Here is a 19773-nt window from a genome sequence, read left to right as displayed (position 1 = left end):
TCAGAAGACATCATTACATGCGGGGCCTGGAGGTGCCTCCACCAGGATGCATGTGGCAGGATGGATAGACTATCCAGGTGACTGCTGGCGCCCTATCATGGCTGGGATGAGACATGCAAGTGTGTGTCTGGGGCATAGGAATTTTCTCTCTATGCTGCCAGCACTGCAGAGTGCAAGCAAGTGTTGGAGGGGGAAGGGAAGGATAGGTATGTCATTCCAAGGGGCAGCCTGCGCATGTCCGCACTTGGACCCTCTCAGATGTGTGTAGGGTAACTTGCCCGGATTCCTACATGCACCCTATGTGGGGTAGGAACACTCCCTAGATAACTACAGTGCCCCATCGCAAAGTGAGGGATGGAAACCTTACCTGTCCTTACCTCTCCTATTTGAACAAAAATAGACACCTGTTCCAGTGCCTGTAGATGTCCCAACAGGAGAGTGGGAAGAGCATTCTACCCAGATGGGAAGGAGCTTCCTCAGGTGCCCAGGGCTGTCCCATCAGGGGACACTGGCCATCGCAGGTAAGATGAGCTGAGGTGAGGTGGGTGCATACAGTGGGGGTTTAGTTACTATGCTGTTCACACCAAGTTATGTACAGGTTTTCCCCCGATAGTGTGTTTTACATGGAAACCATCATGGTGGCAGTGAAAGCATGGGTGGTAACACAGAAGGGAAGTCAGATTTTAGCCTCACCCACTGTGACAGCATCCCATTAAAATGGTACAAATTCCGGAGCTTCCCTGAAGGCATCCTTTTTTGCCAGGGGACCTCATCGGGGACACCAGCAGTACTGGGATTACGTCAGCCTGCACACATTCCCATTGGTGTTAAAAATCAGAAGCAATGGGAGCATTTCTACAACATTTAGCACCAAGTTTTTAGAACAGGAATGTGCTCAGACTTTGCAAGGCTATTGTAACTGTAGATGTACGTACAGACGTGCCACATCTAACAGATGGGCTGTATGCACATTCATGGTAGCTGCACATCCATACAATTCTAAAATTGTGACTCAGTTTTTAAGTTGTATGGCTCTCCTCTGGCTAGGGAACCTAGTCTTTAAGCAAGGTAGCCAATGGTATTCCAAAGTATGAATGGGTTAGATAACTATGGCAATTCTTGCTCATATGCAAAATTGAAAAGGAGGTGGGAAGTCATTCTCCCCTGACCAGGAGCTAATTGAGAGGGATCTAGTAGAGGAGTGTTCTAGGGCAGCGCTGAACTGCGATCAGGTAGTTGTCTCTCAGGTGATCAGTCAGTTCCCTGCAATTTCCAGGGAATGGGTGATAATGGTAGATTTCAGTTCTTCTTGTCTTCTGGGATTTACAGCCTTTGAGGGTCAGATACTTGCATGGTGCCCAACAGCAACAGGTTTCAAACAATCAGATCTGAATTACTGCTACAGTTGGGAGCTTATTCAGTGTGAGAAAGGTTGAGCATTTCTTTTAAATTTAGAGTTCAGAAACATCTCGGGTGACCAGACGTCCTGATATTATTGGGACCACCCCAATATTATGGGCTTTGTCTTATATAGGCTACTATACCCCACCCCTCTCACCTCTGAAAAAAGTGTCCCGATTTTTCACACTTGCTATTTGGTCACCCTAGAAACGTTCAGATTTACCAGGTGCAACTGTGCATAGGCCAGCCCTTGCATATGCAACACCAACTTGCCAAAGGACAACATGAATACAAGAGGGGAGACATATGAGGAATCCTCCCCACCCAGATGAGTCACATGGAAAAGTAGCAGGCAAGTAGCATTTGAGCTGCATACCCAACTCCTCGCCCATAGCGACACGTGTTTGTGTCTAACTCGAACCCTGTGTACAGGGGACAGATACAATTACTGTGCACAGACAGGGCAGTGAGGAGTTTCACACTAGCAGAGCTCTTTCCAACTGTGAGTACAAACCCACAAAGGCAACAACCTGTACCGGGAATCTTTTTCATCTCCAAGCCTTTAAATCTAGCCAATCTGCAGGTGTGCTCAAGTTGAAACGGCAGAACATTCAGAGCCTTTCACAGAGGCATTACATAGCCTTTTGTAAGTTTCTGGGAACACTAGCATTTGAGCAGCAGTGTTGTGTAAAAACAAGAGCCGATCTTCTTTTGAACCATTTCAAAAATCACTGACTCTCCACCCGCCCCCAGCAAAACAACAGTCTTCTAGCAGCATTCGACCGAAGTGTAAAGCAACCTGATTGGCTTCCATGCATCCGATGGCCTCTTCCAAGAGTGAAAACTCCACGCAGACATAGCCATAGTCGTAACCTGGGGACAGCATTTAAATACAGACGGGAGTCGTGTTAGTGCCTTGTAATACAGAAGAGCCACATTTAAACACCCAATTTCCCCTTCCCTCAATCACAAACCCTCCTACCACCACCCCAACGTCTTTGCAAAATAAAACACAGAAAATCAGTGGCTGACACTCGGATGCTGTTTAGGTCCGTGGAGTTGAGCTCAAGTTTTGGTTAGACATAAAGATTCTCTAAGAAACTCCCATTTCCCCTTCTGAAACGAGACAAGTGTGAGACCCATTCCTTAAAACAGGTAATAGTGTGAGCAACATGCATTTTTAAAGAAGAAAGACACAATAACACTGAACCAGGTTTATAATAACTAGGAGGCGCTGGCTGCTCTGAAACAAACATTGATTAATCCACAACAATAACTTTAGCACAAACCTGGCCAGCATGTACTCTGTTTTTCGGAGTGACTAGTATTGTAATCCTCAGGATGCCTCCAGGAGAGAGCTAAAGTGCATCCTTGGACTACATTAACTTTTGCTCTTTAACAACTGCTTTTTGAGTCTCAAAGTCCTTTGCATTATGAGCAAAGGCACAGAAGCAGGCCTGTAAATTCCAACCTTTTCTCACTTTGGCTTTTAAGCTAAGCCAGTGCATTTCCTAGGCGTGTTTTGTACATTTAACAAAGGGGGGGGGAGATTCAAAGTAAAAACACATCTTCATAGCACAAGATATATAAAGTGCCATGACTCCTTTTCTCTTTTCTGAAAAACCCCTTGCTCTGGTGTGGGGGATTTTATTTTGTAGTCCAACTATCTGTGCAGAAATGCAGATGTCTCATAAGAAAGGGTAGGTTAATGTCACTTGGTGCAGAATTAAGGCAATTTCTATACCATTTCACCCATCCCTCTCCCCAAGCAGTTCTTTCTGATGGATACCCTTGACCTGGAAGAAGTGCTTTGATCCCCTCTTCCCGCCACACCATGTGGTCGAGTGATCAGTAGGTTCGTGGAGAAAGCCCCTCTTTAGGCACCGCCTTGGTTGAGTGCTCCAGTTCCCACCCTCCCAAGGGCATCCTGCAGTGACTTTATCTCCAAACCAGCTACAATTCAAAAGGTCTCATTAAAACCATGAGTGATTAAGAGAACATGCTAAACTAAAACAAAGGAAATGAACTGCATGACACATATAGTCTGAAATTCTGCAAGAGCTAATGCACATCTGCACCATTCATTTCAGTACAGTTCCTTACCACCATGCCTCAAGCGTTTACCCGCTCCTCAGCTGCCCCGGTCCTTTTCTGGCCTGTGGTAGGGCAGTGTGTCAGAGACCCAGTATCTGGCATGAAGGGCCTCAGATCATCCTCTCCCTTTGTCACCCTGTCCTCCCTCAGTTACACCTTTCAGATGATTTGGATCCATTACATTCCTTGCAAAGGTATTTATGGCCGTGTCCCTCTTCCTGGGAGATGCCCGTCTCTTAGAAAATGTCCGGAGTGCGTTAGCCAAATCCATTCAGAATTATATTTGCTGCACTGGACGTTTGGGGTTCCTGTATTTTTTGTATCACGTTTGCAACATCAAAAGTTCCCTTGAAGTTGAAGCCACACAGTATAGTGGTCTCCTGACCCAACTTCGCATCTTACTACCCAAATTTCACACTCACGCACTCTCTGCACCTTGTTCTAGCCCAGCAATGCCGGGTTTGAATGTTAATTGTCCTAAGTATCAACCTGAATCCAGCTCCCTTTCTGTCTTGCATGTGAGCTTCAAAGAATAGGGCCTTGTACAGTCATAAAATTCTCTTCCAAATCTCAGTTCTATTCTGTCAGTAATTAATATTTACTAGAGATTACCATGATCCATCATACTGTACAAATGCAATTCAGATAAAAATTGCAGCTTCAGATTTAACTCGAATGAAATCTAGGCTGGCACAGCACGACAGCAGAATGGAACCAGTGTCATGCACAATATATAGCAAGCACCTGGAATTGCAGACATAAGATCAGGCACTAGAAGAGACACCCGAGGTGAGAGGAGGAACAGAAAACAAATTAAGCCAGATGTTCCTGGAGCATCAATTATGTTCTGCAGTGCCTCAGTCGCATCAGGGCACCTTGCAGGGGAAAAAGCAAGTTCTTTGCTCCTAAGAAGAGGCAGGGCTCTGAAAAGGAGAGTCACTAAGAAGGAGCATTGCTGCCCCTCACTGGGAAACTACTTTGCATTCAGAGCAGACTCTGGTTTAATTGTTCGCTGCATGGTGCTGTGGCTCACGTGATACATTTTTTTATTGTGTTCAAATCCAGAGCTCCACAATCACACACCCCTCTTTCAAAAAGGGCTGCAAGAATGACATTTGCAAGCACTAAACCGAGTCCTGATTCAGCCCGTTGGAGAGTATTTCAGAGAGTTGCTGTAATCAGAGAGCCACGATCAGAATGCCGGATGTCTAATCTGTACATGTACATAAAGTAGAGTGTGTCTACTGACAGGGAGCAAGATTGCACTACATTTACCTCATGTTTTTGCCTCCCTATTGGCCCAATCCTGATTCAAATCCCCATGAAGTTAATGGGCGCTGCAGGTGCTCAGCACCTCTCCGGCTTTGGCCCCACACAACAGATCTGACAGACCGGGGGAAGGATGTCACAAACAGAAGCCTATGCCAGTGATAATGTAAAGAACTCCCAACATTTGGAAGAATGCATGCTGCAGAGACAAGAGCCATTTCAAACACACTAAATGGAGAAACTTAAAGAGGTAGATTGTATTCTCAAGAGAGAAGGAAAGTGGGAAACATACAAGTGTACAGTAAAGCGGGACACGGAGGAGGGAAAACTCGGCAACTCTGGCAGAATTTTCATTCACCTGCTGTTAGCTCTCCCTCCATCTTGCATCCTTGCAGTAAGAAAAAAATAGTAATGGGGAACTGAAAACAGTATGGTGCAGCCCTAGGATGTCCATGCTGTGCCCAGAGAAAGCTCCAGACCAGATGTTCAGTCTGGGACAGGCCACGAGAACTGAAATCATGTCAGAGGCATTTGGGGTGATCCTCTACAAGTCACCCATGTGCAGAATGTACTAAATTAGTCACAAAAAGAGAACAGAGCAGGAGTGGGACGTTTCAGACTGCTAACAAAGATCAGCAGGGAAAGGGCTGAGATTTCTGTCTCCGCCCCACCCCCAATATGATAGGCATGCTCAGTGTTATGAACTATGCAGAACAGCATTAGCACCTGACTAAGGAGACTGCCCCTGGCCAAAAGCACAATAAAATCAAATGCAGGAGCATCCTTTCAGACAAAGCCAGGAAGAAAGGGTGCAGTGTGTTCCAGTCAATTTGCATAAATAGCTATAAGCTAGAAACACAGGCTGACAGAGATGCAACAAAGCTATGGGATTCCTTCTACGTCCCCTAGAAAAGCACCAATCAATTGGATCTGGTGATCACCAAACTCTACACATTAACTATAGTACCCAGAGCACCAAACTCAAAGTGAAAACCAAAGACTTGGGGAGTGGAGACATTTTTTGAAGTGCTAAAATCAAAGATGGCCAATAAAAGTGGAACAGCAGCACAGTCACAGCAGACCCATACCATGGCCCGTTTGAATGTGAAAAAATTATGTTTACATCCAATAGTTTGTGTTAAAATCACATGAAAAAATCCAAAGTCATCTTGACTTGATCGTTCACCCTCGGATTAGAATGAGGGGGAGGAGGAAACATTGCAAAGACTATCTTAGGCCTAGTCAGAAGGGAAGAGGGCAGTTCTAGGCTGCTATCACGGTAGCCCCTAATGGTTCATTTAAATATGAAGCAGCTTTTCGGAATGCCTGGCTTTTCTCTCTGCTGAAGGATTCTTCCCAGCACAGGGGCAGCACAGGGCCTGGAGGAGGGGGGGGGGGGGTCAACCACCCCGCCCCTCCTGGGAACTCTTAAAGTTGGTGCCTCTGCAGGCGAGAGATTCAGCCTAGCACCCTTCTCTCATGAGAGGATTAGGGCCCAGGCAGGAGTGATCCTTACTAGGAAGGACAGGCGTGTAGCCTGAATGAAGCTACACTACTAAAGTTTCCAGGCACTCACTCTTGCCACCAATCTAGAACCCTATGGAATGAAAGAGCCCCAATGAGAGTGGTGGTGGGAGCAAGCCAGTAAAGGAATCCATGCGTCAGGAGTTTGGGATCAGGGAGTCGTGAGTAGGGCATAGTCTCCTCCAATCCCAAAGGAAACCCCAATCACCTAGAAATCTTAATTCAAACTTTTAAATACACTTCAGAAAAACATGTCCACTAAAGTGTTGATAAAAGGTTAGGGAAAGTTTGACACTAACTTCCAAGTGACAAAAAGCTTCTCCTGAATTTGTAATGGTCATTTTGCAAGAAAACTGATTGCACAGACATTTAAGCATGCCATTTAATTTTTTAAATCAGCAAATTTTACTAAGTATGCAGATATATACCAGAAAGTACTATTAACTTTAGCCATTGAAATAACTCATTAACATTGTAAAAGTACTACTTAACCTTCATACAGACCACTGAATCCATTCCACCTTCTAGACTTACAGACAGGAGATGTTCTGCTCTCAAACATAAGATGAAACCATTCCACATCTGCAATGCTAGAAATAAATATCTAATATAGTGCACAAGATTGAGCTCTAATACTTTAATCTTCCATTGGCTTATTGGATATTATGGATGAGTTCTTGGTTTAGCAGTATTTTGGTACCTCTCTTTGTATACTCATTTTTATATCTTTGGGTCCACAGAATTCAGTAACACTTATTAAGCAAATATTTCTTAAAGTAATATCTGTTTAAGAGTGACACATGAAAACTTCCAGTGCCTATTTGGCATATCACTAACTATAGTGTTAAAGACACAATCCTCTAATTTGGTCAAAATTTAGATTTATGATCTTTATGAAATTTAAGATTAATAATTTTCTTTTAATTTCAACCAAACTGTTTCAAAACTCAAATATTTGGAGAACCTAAAAGCGAAACGGACTATAATGAGAGTGAAACTGAATTCGCTGATTCTCAGTGTCAAAACTAAAATAGACAAAATAAGCCAGGGTATGTAGTGTTTTAGGCTTTAATAACCCAAGATGTTATCTGTAATGCAGTTAAGGAAATTCATCTCAAATACATCTTAAATTGAGTCTCCCCTTTAACCATCTCAGATTATTTCCTATATGAGATTGATGACATTTGCAAAGGAAAAATCATGTTACTTTGAACTTTAAATCCACTATAAAGAACATCGTAGCAAGACAGGAGCGAAAGGAGAATTTTTTTTTTTTTTGGAATTTTTAGAATAAACCCTGTTCGTTTCAATGATTAGAAAACTGCCTTGATTAACACTGGCACAAAGACTTAAAAAGAGTGTAAGTTAGTTGTGGCTTCTAACTAGAGAAGTAACAAGTGGCATTTTTGATGGCCTCAGATTTCTGATGAATTTTACCAAAACCTGCTTCATTTTCAGAAGAAACATGGTCAAGTATGACGAACTACCAAAATGTGACATTGCCTCCTCCCTCAGCAGCCTTATTTCCGAAGTTGAACTAAAGACCTTCCAAAGTGAGACTGCCAATAGCCTCAGGACATGTCCAGTCTAGAAGAAATAGCCAGGTTTTAATGTATTAGCTAACACATTTTAATTAGCAAATTAAACCCCATTTTACACCTAGTGTAGACTGGAAAAGTAGTGGTTTAAAATGAGTTAACATTGACCATAACGTTATCAATTCTAGGCACTAAGTCGTATTTAACATCACGTAAATTTTTCAAAAGCATCTAAATCCCATTGTCAGTTTATGCCAGAAGGAAGACACTGGATGTGGTTTAACTTTATTCTTACATGTCTGGGAGTAGCTCGCAGACAAAAGTGTACAGTGCAGGTAATTCCAGAATCATTTCAATATATACCCTGGGGGCTTCCATCGGCCCTCCACCTTACCAATCCTGATCCCCAGCCAACCTGCTGCTGGGACCTCACCATCCCCACCCTTGAATGAGGGTTAAGGGGGGGGGCTATAAAGAAGGGAGAGTTGATTCCCTGCCGTACCAGTCACAGGAGCCCTGAACCCCCGTTTCTGCTCCTTTAAAGAATACCTCCTTTAAATGCTTTACCAATCCATGTATCTGGTCACTGTATCCCTTCCCTACAGAGTACTTGCACTGGACATCCGCCCACATTTAAAATATGGGTTACAACATCATAGCCTATTTCCTTTTCATATTCGCTCCAACAAAGCCCCCCCAAACCTGCTGTGGGGAAGGCAAAAAACCCTCCACTTCACCTTGACCAATCTCGAGTTGAGGGGAAAATTCCTTCCCAGCCCCCTGAGAAAAAAGCAACTAGGGCAATGCCCACAGCAGATGCTGACAATACCCATTATTTCGCCACTAGCATAGGTGGGTGCTCCTCTGCTTGGTCCAGGTAAAAGAGGACTTTTACAGCACTGGCATGCACCTATACAATCTCCCTTCTGCTGGTCCCTGGTAGAGGAGGGGGATAGGTCAAGTCCCCACACTAACCTGGTCTGCAGCTGCAGCAGAAAGTCACTCCCTGGCTCTCTAGCCCGTGAAGGGAGCACACCTTTTCCAATAAGCCAGACCATGGCCCTCACCACTTACTGTGTGGCAAGGTTATTCTCAAACTATGCCAGAAGGAGGACAGGAGACACTGGATGTGGTTTAATTAGGCCTCAATTTTATTCATAAACATCTGGGAGTAGCTAGCAGGAAAAAAAAAAAGTGTACAGTGCAGATAATTCCATAATCATTTCAATATATACTTGGGGGGCTTTCGTCAGCCCTCCTCCTTATCCACCCTCGTCCCCAGCCAACCCGCTGCTAGGACTTCACCATCCCGTCCCCCCCCTCGAATGAAGGGTAGGGAGGCTACACAGGAAAGGGGTTCGCTCCCTGCCGTACCAGTCATAGGAGCCCCACACTCCCGTTTCCACTCCTTTAAAGAATATCTCCTTAAAATCCTTTACCAAGCCATTTTATCTGATCACTGTATCCCTTTCCTACAGAGTACCTGCACTGGACATCTGCCACAAGGAGACATCAGCAATTAGCTTGGCTGCCTTCCCCGAATACCTAGCCAGGTTCCCAGACATCTCCTAATGCCCTCTTTAATGTCAGCCAAAAATAGGTCAGCTCCCAAATCTGACAGGTGGACCCCATCCTCCCTGAATAATTCTGGTGCCCTGTATGCTATGGCTGGATGCGAAATTACCGACCCCCCTATGCCAGTCATGAATTTGGCCACCTCCCTATTCACATATCTCCTAGCCTTGTCGACCCGGGGGGGCTTCAAAGCTCCGTCCCACACCCTGCGTTGCAGCATGTCCGACCACACAATTTTTACTCCTGGGAAAAGTTCAAGGATCTGCCCCAAGTCCCTCTTAGCTCTGATCATTAAGTCTACCCCTTTACACGTTCCCAAATCATTTTCCCCAAGGTGAACCACAATTATATCTGGAGCCTGCCCATGGGCCCCCAAAGTGTGGAGAAGGGGCATCAGCTGGTCCCATAACATGCCCCTCCTCCCATGCCAGCTCAGGATTGCCTCATCACTGAGGCCCAGCTGCGGACCTCCAGTCAAACTGGAAGCCTGCCTATGCGCCCAGTCAACAATACTGTGCCCGCAGATCCACACCACCGTCTGCCTGGCCCGTCTGCCAGCATCTGGAAGAGAACACAATGGAAAATTAACACTGATTCCCACATGGGGTTTCATGTACGTTCTGTACACTTCAGAATGCCAATGCCCAAATGCCTGAATTGCCCTATTCCCAAACCCAGCCGGGCCACTGCTGATGCTGCCCCAATCCTGAATGAGCGGGAACTAAATTCATGTGCTGGGAGCCCCAATCCCACATGTCCAGGTAAAAGAGGGCTTTTCCTGCACCAGCATGGACCTATTAGTCCTCCTCTCTCTTCCAGTTCCGCTCCTCCTCCCCGCCCCCCATGCTGACCTGGCCTGCAGCAGAAAGTCACTCTAGTCCTTAGAGGGACACATCTTTTCCAACAAGCCAGCCAATAGCTCTCACCGCTTAATCTGTAGTGAGGTCACTTTCAACACTAATTTAGGCACTTACAAGCCAACGCCCCATTGACTGTCAATGGGACTTAAGTTTTCTTTTCAAAACTGACTCTAATACCTTGGAGCCTAGGTGCTTTCAAAAATTTCTACCAATTACATCTGAAAACACAGACTTTTTTGTTATAATCTAAACATCCTCTAAAACACTCCTTTGGAAATGACAAAAACAAACTTAAAAACCACTCCAGAAATCTGGATTTCTAACATAGGACACACTGTCAGCATAAGTCACGCAATGCAGAAACTCAGATTCTCAGCCAGTCTGATAGTTTTGGTTCCACCTTTTAAAGACTTTCCTTGCCCCAGACACTGCCAGTGAATAAGACGCAGCACGCAACCAGATGGTTAAAGCTTAGGTCACAACTTTATTAGCTAAGAAACAGCAACATAGAGGAAGTAAGAAACAGTGCTCCCAGCCCAAACCAGACAGTAGCTAATGATCCAGCCAGGCTCTCAAACGCTGATCATCCAGGCATCCCATACACTGAAGGGGAGGCGAGGGATTCAGCCCAGCTGCCAACATCCCCAACCAGCCTCACCTTGTGTGAGGATTCAGGGTCCAGATGAGGGATGCCTCCATCTGTACATGACATGGCAACCAGAACCCCCGCCCTGCTTAGCATAGCAGTCATAGGAGCCCTGTCCAGGTATGGGATCCACAAATCGGCCCCTGCAACAGTAACTATCCTGCATTGGACACCTGCCAAAAGTTGCAACAGTAACAGAAAAAATATTAAGTCAACCCCCACTCCCACTCATGCTTCTGGGTGCTATGAACAGGGCGGAACACCCCTCACTGCACCTGCCAATTTGCAGTATAGGAATTTTATACCCCCAATGGATTATCAGCTATGCCCAGTGCACATCAGGAGTTCAATGTAACTGTTCCCTAATGCACCACCAATAGCAGCCCACCACTGACTACCAGCTAACAGGACAAGGGAGGGTGAGCCAGGGCAAGGTCCCAAAGGGTATGGTAGCCTTGCCTAGCAGCAGCTCTAAATATCCCCCTTAAGAGAGAACCACCTCCCCAATCCTGGCTATAGGAGAGGAGTGGGGAAAGACTCCCATGCTGCCCCCAAGCTCTGACTCCAAATAGAGCCTTAGAAGGCAGGGCCTCTCCACCCGATAGCCAGCCAGGATCTTAAGGTGTCAATGCTTTGCAGGTACAGTCAAAGCCCCACCCCAATAAACAGGACGGGAAGTGATCCAAACACTGCAAGTGAACAGATTCAGAGTTCAAGGCGACAAGGGACAATCAGATCATCTAGTCTGACTCCCCGAATCTATCTCACAGGCAATTAATTTCACCCAGTTACACCTGCATTGAGCCCAATAACTTATGCTGGCTACAGCATGTCTTCCAGAAAGGTATCCGGTCTGGATGTGAAGAATCAAGAGATGGAGAATCCATCACTTCCTTGGTAGTCTGTTCAAATGGTTAATCAGTGACTGTTAAACTATCCCCTACTTCTAATTGGAATTTGTCAGGCTTCAACTTCCAGCCACCAGGTCTCGTTCTGCCAGATTAAAGAGTCCTTTAGTGCCTGTCAGTCTCTCTCCACAAAGGTGCTCATACACTGAATCAAATAATCTCTCGATCGTCTTTTTGATAAGCTGTCAGTCTCTCACTGCGAGGCATTTTTGCCACCACTTGAATCATATCGGTGGCTCTCTCCTGCACCCTCTCCAATTTTCTAACCATCTTTCTGAAACGTGGACACCAGAACTGGCCCCACTATCCTGTATCAGTCTTATCAATGCAATATACGAGGTAAAAATCACCTCTCTGTTCCCACTCACTACTCCCACTTATACATTCCAGGATCACATCAGCCCTTTCTGCCAGAGCATTGCACTGGGAGCTCATGTTCAGTTACATGTCTGCTATGACCCCTACACACCCTTTCCAGAGTCCCTGCTTTCCAGGCTACAGTCCTCTGTTCTGTAGAGATGGCCTGCATTCCTCAATCCAGATGTCTAAGCTTGCATTTGGCTGTAGTAAAGACGACATAGCACACAAATGTATGGTTAAAGCACAGGCCACAACTTTATTAACTATTAAACATCAGCGTCAGAGGGGTTAAGAAACAGCACCCCTCACTAAACCTCCAGCACTAACAGTCCAGCGCAGCTCCCAATTATTGCTTTCCACAACAGCTCTCATCCCTGTACTCGGGTTTGGGATCTGGAAACCAGCCTGTTACCAGCCACCTGCCGCAAGGCACGTCAGTAATTAGCATGGATTTTCCTCACTTTCCCCCCTGCCCACAGAGTGGAAAGAAAATGCCCAATCCACCCTTTAAGGTCTGCCAGAAATATGTCTAAGCCCTCGGCAGACAGCTCCACACCATCTTCCCTGTATATGTTAGGGCCCACATAGCAAATCTCCCAATGGGTGATCATTGAGCTCCCCATTTCCCGAAGGAGCTTTGCTACCTCCCTATTCACACCCTTCCTGGCACACCCAATCCCAGTGGGTTTGGTGGCTCCTGGCCAAATCTGCTTCTGGAGCATCTCGGACCACACCAGCTTAACCTGCGGGAAAAGCTCAGCAATGAGAAGCATGTCCCTTTTTATCTTGAGTACTAAGTTAACACCAGTGGCTGTCACTAGGTCATTTTCACCGAGATGCACCATAAGAATCTGCAGTGGGCAAGAGTGAGTTGCCAAAGAACACAGGAGCGGCATTAGCTGGTCCAACACCATGCCAGAACACATGAATGGCTTTGTGTCCAAAGCCCAACTGGGAACCATCTCGACGGCTGGCGGCCCGCTTTTGGGCCCAATGAATAACACTGCAGCCAATTATCCAAACGTCAGGCCGAGATGCTCCATCATTCCTTCCTGCAAGCATAACAAAAATACCAGCATATTTAACAGGACAACAGTTCTATCCTTCCCATCCTGAAGGCAGCATCCCCCAACTGAGGGTGGAGGTTGCAGTCTGACTGCCAACGGCTATAGACTGAATCGCCGACGCATTGTAACCTAATGCGGCTGCAGAAGCAGCTGCCCCTCTTCCAAAAGAATGGGAATCACAGGCACCTAGTTTTCAGCCCAGAAATATAATCCCCATTTTAGCACCAAAGGGAAATGGAATCTGGTCAAGTACTTAACATTTCCATGAATAAACTAACGGCTCCCACGGGGTAGCTGGAAAGTCTGGAATACACACAAGGAAAGCAAATCCTTTCATCATCACATTCCCTTAGCAAAGTCTGGGATCCTCTGCCAGCCCCATCAATTTGAAGTCAGCATCACAGATCCCAGGCCCTAATGGAGGTCATTCCAGACCAGACACATAACTGAACAATCATTAGCAGACACTGCTATGCTCTCACTTACCCAAAGCCACCAAAAAAGCAGCCATGAATAACACGCTGAAGAAAAAAGCCTTGCAACGGCTAGCACATGCCCTTGGGAAGGCCTGAACCAGGTCAAACAGAATCTGAATCATGTGACACCTGGGATCTTCAATTGCAACCAACCTTTAAGATGCCTCTGAACCACAAATCCCCTGGCAATAAATCAGGGAATCCTGCAAACACCACAAGATCGCCTGTTGTGATGAACTGTGCAAGAGCAAGGGGGATGTTAGGAACAGACTTCATAGGCAGTCACCTAATTTTTGGGGCAGCTCCTGCTTGATTTTTCCATCAGTCAGACAGGGGAAGTGGAATGTCTGCCCCTTTAAGGATATCGTGAATATTACCAGGAGCTGCCACACTAGGGTGACTAGATCAACCCAGCTGCCCCTTCCACAATAGCCAGGCAGGGAAGTGGGGGTATCTGCTCCATTCATTGTATCCTCGCACACTGTTGGGGTGGCAGAGCAGCTGCTGCCCTGGGCCATCATGACAGTGCTGTTGAGTCAGCTCGACTCCCATCTCCCCACCAGCTGGGACATCTCTTGAGGGTCAGGAGGAGGGTAGTTTGCTTCCTAAGAGCCAAGCTCCCTCTCCTCCGATCTGTGGAAGAGGCAAGCCTACAACAGACCAACAGCTTTGTGACATGTACTTGCTGAAGCTCTGGTATGGGTAACACACAAAAACAGACCCCGACAACTCCTAAAACTCCTAATACTTCAAACTTTGTTAAACCCACTTTGTACACCCCAAATATCTTTGGAGCTATAGATTTTTCTACCAATCCAAGAGCAGATTACGCAAGGACTGTGATACCTTGACCCGGTCTCAGCTGCCTGAGGCATCTCGTCACAAAGTCCATGCAGATGAAGATGAAATTCCCCAGTTACACTCATCCTGAATAGGACTGGAAACCACCTGTTGCTCTTGTCCCCTAAATCTGAGGGGAAAGGGGTGTCAAACCTTCCCTGCTGTTATTCCAGACCTCAAGGCCACAATCCACAAGGAAGGCCCCACTAAGGCATCTTGGGACCAGAGATCTAAATCAGAGACTGTCCAGGAAGTCAAGCGGCACCTCCTTCACCAGAGCGACAGGCCCACCTACGCCCCCATTCTATGCTGCATCCTTCCCTCTTAGGCATCTTCAACAAGGCACCAAATGAAATGGCAGCCAATGGCACCTCTGCACGGCCCATGAACTGGCCAATCACAGCTCTGGGAGATAAACAGGCAGGGGGAATAGGCCACACCACACTGATTTAGCAAAAGGAATCCACAATAAAACATATCACCACATTTTAGAGCCAACTCTCCCACTAGATTTCGGAGGACAAGAGCACTCAACATTGCTTCCAGCTCATTTTACTCCTCACCGCATGCAACTGTATTTAATGAGTTGGATAAGCAAAATTCAATAACCACATCAGCAAACTGGTTATTCATGTTATCTGTAATCTAACAAGAACATTTAAGTGCTTAGGTTTATCGAACAGTTAAATGACAAAAGCTAAACAAATTAAGACAAATATACCTGTCACCTTAATGTCCCCCAAGTGCTTAGGCTCTGCATCACATATTGGTCTCACTCAGACCTCAGCAATACTTAATTACGAAAGGGGGAACTTAGAATGAAGTAGCACCCCTCATTTCAAGTTTATTTTAAATTTACACATTAGACCCCGGAGATTAATGCAGCTCTTCATAGTCATATGCTTATAGTCCAAAAATGTATCTTCATAAGCGATTACAGCTGTATGGTTAAGATTTTCAAGGGAGTCTAAGGAATTTGGGCACCATTTGGCATTTTTGAAAATATCCAGCCTTAAAGCTGGACTGAAATGCTTTTAACAAATGGTAAGACAGAGTAACAGCAGCAGCAGAACAAGTACACAGACAAGCAAAGACATTTTCATTATTTGAGCCACAAGGCTTTGTAAATTCTAAATCTGCAACTCTGTCTACACACAAAGTTGCATCAGTTTAACTACAGATTTCAAGCCAATTTAATTAAACTGGTGGACGTGTGTGTATGGCCACTCACTGCACCTGTAATTTGCAGATGTTAGCTAAACCAATAGAAGACAAGTTTCAACTGCTATAGGTGTCCACACAAGGGTTTGTACCACCTTAACTTGATTTTAAACACATTTAATTTAAACCTGTGTGTAGGCAAACCCTGAGTTTAAACTTCTGTAGCAAGGTCAACGCTTGCTGGGGAAACAGAGAACCCTGAACTTGCTCCTTACCACATAGTAAAATAGGAATTCTAACATTCAACTTTTTGGTTTCAAAGCGTATTTGTAAGTTATATATTCTGCTAATAGTTAGGGATCTTAAAGTCAGGTTTCAGAGTAGCAGCCGTGTTCGTCTGTATCCGCAAAAAGAACAGGAGTACTTGTGGCACCTTAGAGACTAAGGCTTGGTCTACACTAAACCCCCAAATCGAACTAAGGTACGCAACTTCAGCTACGTGAATAACGTAGCTGAAGTTCGAAGTACCTTAGTTCGAACTTACCTCGGTCCACACGCGGCAGGCAGGCTCCCCCGTCGACTCCGCGGTACTCCTCTCGTCTAGCTGGAGTACCGCAGTCGACAGCGAGCACTTCCTGGTTCGACTTATCGCGTCCAGACAAGACGCGATAAGTCGAACCCAGAACTTCGATTCCCAGCCGCCGAACTAGCGGCTGGGTGTAGACATACCCTAACAGTCTCTAAGGTGCCACAAGTACTCCTGTTCTTTTTGCGGATCTTAAAGTGTGGATTTGGGGGCAAGTTAGACACATTTAACTTCACCTGTATCCTAATATAACTTTTCAGTTAAAAAAAATTTCTGGCCAATACACTGAACTAAAAAATAGAAGTGCTAATTAAAAACTTCCTCTTATTCTGCTGTCATCTAGATACCAGTATAAGAACATTTACAGCAGGCTATAATTTCAACAATTCTACACCAGTATTTACACAGTGAGCAGATTCTTCTGAGAACACAGATCTGTCATATTAGCATCACCTGTGCAAACAGTCGGTGGTTTGAGGCATTTGGGAATGGACAAACTTGAACCAACAATACTAATGTAGCCTGTGCCTGGGAGTGAAGAGGCTGGTAAGGTAGAGAGAAGATCAGAATAAAAAACACTGAGGGTACCTGGGAGAAAAAACTGAGTTTTTAGAAGAAGCCTTCAGTAAATCCTAATTTTAGATTACCTTTGATATAGCAACACTTCAGATAGATATTTGTACTAATGCAGAGAAACCTCCCAGACCAATGAGCCACCATAAAAAGCTATTTTATTTTAACTTTTTTATCCCCCTCCCCCCACCCAAAAAAACCCCCAACAACTTTTATAAGTGTTGCATTAGACTTCATGAACAGAAGTTCAGACAGGATCAACTCCTGCTGTGATGAGGTCTGCATGAATATGCAAAACACCAATGTTACTGGAAGAGATGCACAAGAGTACGCATTTAAGACTATGTAACTGGCAGCATTGCCTGAGCCACTAAGCTCACTGACTATATAACTGAGGAAATAAATTCTGTGCTTCTAATCTTTGCTAAAACATAATACACTCTGTGTAAATAATGTCTACACAAATTAATTTTTTCCCATCCTCTATGTTAAAGTTTTCTTCCCGCAGGGGGTTCAGGTGATGTGATGATACATTAAAGGGGACTTGATAAGCTAAACCAAAAATCAAACATTTGGCACATAATCCTAACCACCAGGATAAAGTTCTGAATTTAAGACCTACCTGGCCCCTGGCCTTTGCAGGTCCTGAAGTCCAATCCCACTGCAGATAATCAGCTTCTAACACTAACGCACAATGATCTCGCATTTACTGCGTGGCAACCCCATACCAACTCATCCCAGATGAACATGAAGCTTATTTATGTGGTACATGGGACACCCTTTTCTAAACACAGTATTGCAAAGCTTATAAATTTTATTTTTAAATAGTAAAATTAACTGGTTAAAAAAAAACTTTAAACCATTAAAATATTGTGAAACATATCAAACCATCTTTTACCCAAACCACGCCAATTCTAACAGGGAATCACTAGTACAGCGCATGCTGAATGTCAGCAGCTGATGATTCGTGGTGGGACTGGAATTCAGAATATACAGGAAAGAAGTTCTTAGCATTTGATGTATTCTGGGTTTATATGAATTTCTCTGCTAAACCTGTGTGCTACATAAGTCATATGTAAATAAGACAGACTTCTTTAAAGCCATGAAGAGTTGGATGGAAGGGCAGGGGGCAGAAGAGATTGTTTCCTGGTATTGGATGACAGGTTATAACAGAAACCTTGTCCAAAAACTGAGATGTTGCTCCCCAGTTCCCTCCATACACCCCCTTTACTCCCCTCCCATTCCTTTATCTTTCTGTTCCTTTGCCTTCTTTTCTGTTATCCCCTTATTTTGAAGGAAAGGAAGGTCAATAAAATATAAAGAAGTAAATAAACCAGGTCCTATGCCCCACCACTGTAGACTGAGAATACAAAACCACAAACTCTTGGCAAGGTAAAAATCTACCACTTTATTAATGATAAAATAAGTTACTGCCCCCTCTGTACTGAAAGGGTAGCACCACACACACACTCAAAATACAACGAACAACAATGCTGCACCAACAGAAAGGCACTGATGCCAAAAGAGATACCAAAAACTTTTAGAAATATGAAGGCAAACATAATATATCATACAGATTAAAACAATTTTATCCTTAAACTACAGCCAGCGCATCCGTTGAGAGAGGGCATACAGAAATGACCAAGTCCAAAGAGGAATAAGGGGTTGACCCCTCTCGCCCCTTCACTGGAGAAGCCCCAACCCCCTCCATCATCCCTCAGCCTAGAGGGACTAAAACAGTCAAAGCTGCTAAGTACCCTGAAAGGGACAACACTTCTCCTTGCTGTGAAGGGTCACAGCCTAAAGACTTGATCCCATGGGAGGGGGGAAAAAACCACAATATTGAAAGGTTGTACGTTGCAGCTTTATTAAGGACAAAATCTTACAACAGTATATACACAGAATATCCCAGATTCTAATAAAGAGCAGGGACCATCAATAAAAAAATCCATAAGAGGGTTGGAAGCTGCTTATGAGGCAAAGTGGGGGCAGAACAGGAGCCCTGAATTAAAATGCTACTAAACACTTTATCATCTCATACTTATCAAACGATCTGTGATGGGGATTTTTACAAAATCATGTAGGAAAGCAACTAATTCAATAAGAAATGTTAATGCAGGCAGAGTGCTGACTCATTAAGGGACTAGGAAGTTTCAGATTTTGTGCTGGGGAGGTGAAAAGGCTGAGCACAGCTGTATTCCAAAAAAGCGTCCCAAAAAGCTGTGACAGTGTTTTATGGACAGCCTTGCCTGCTGCTGCATTTCAGGGTTGTTGTATAAATCGTTCTCTATAGCAGGGCTAATCAGTTAGTCAAGTACTTCTGCACAGAGTCTATCAACAATCCATTGCCTACCTCCCAGACACCTCCCTGGGTGAGGATAAGGTGCCAGGGAATGCCTTCTACTGGGAAGAGGCAGACCACTGTAGCCCTAAAACTGCAGCAGACTTGTCAAAAGCCAATTGTCCATCCAGCTGGAAGGACCAACAAGAGCCAGTGTCGCTGTTCAGCAAGGACCAACGCTTTGGTCCTGGGCACTCTAGCTGGCTACAAACAAGATTCAATTGCTTCTCGTAGGCTGGCATTGAAAATACCTTCCCCGATCTCTGACAGGTGAACACCATCTGGGCTAAACAGCTCCGGGGAAGAATACATAATCTGGTCATGCCTTAAAACTGAGATCCCAAACACGCTGCAAAATTTGGAGAGTTCCTTAATAATCATCTTCCTGGACTTCTCTACAACTCCTGGGGGTTTGTCTAACACTGGCCATGTCCTAGGCAGTAGAGTGGACCACACAATCTTTGTCTTGGGAAACATTGAACACAATGTTGTAAGGTCATTTTTCATGCTCTTGATTAAGGCCAGCCTTGATTGGTGAGCCAAGTCGTTTTCCC

At 44.9% G+C, this 19773-nt stretch overlaps 1 protein-coding gene across 1 annotated transcript in view; it reads right to left on the bottom strand.

The window, feature by feature from the left end:
• The window catches only part of RBM6 (RNA binding motif protein 6), a 108865-nt gene that overhangs the window by 76415 nt on the left and 12677 nt on the right, over nt 1-19773 (bottom strand). Inside the window, exon 5 of the mRNA XM_065407645.1 lies at nt 2201-2274. Coding sequence (XP_065263717.1) covers nt 2201-2274 — 74 coding nt within the window. The remainder of the gene's footprint in view (nt 1-2200; nt 2275-19773) is intronic.

Source organism: Emys orbicularis, chromosome 7 (genome assembly GCF_028017835.1).
Source record: "Emys orbicularis isolate rEmyOrb1 chromosome 7, rEmyOrb1.hap1, whole genome shotgun sequence".
Classification (NCBI taxonomy): Eukaryota; Metazoa; Chordata; order Testudines; family Emydidae; genus Emys; species Emys orbicularis.
Note: the sequence above shows the minus strand (reverse complement) of the source record. Positions and strands in the feature narration are given on the sequence as shown.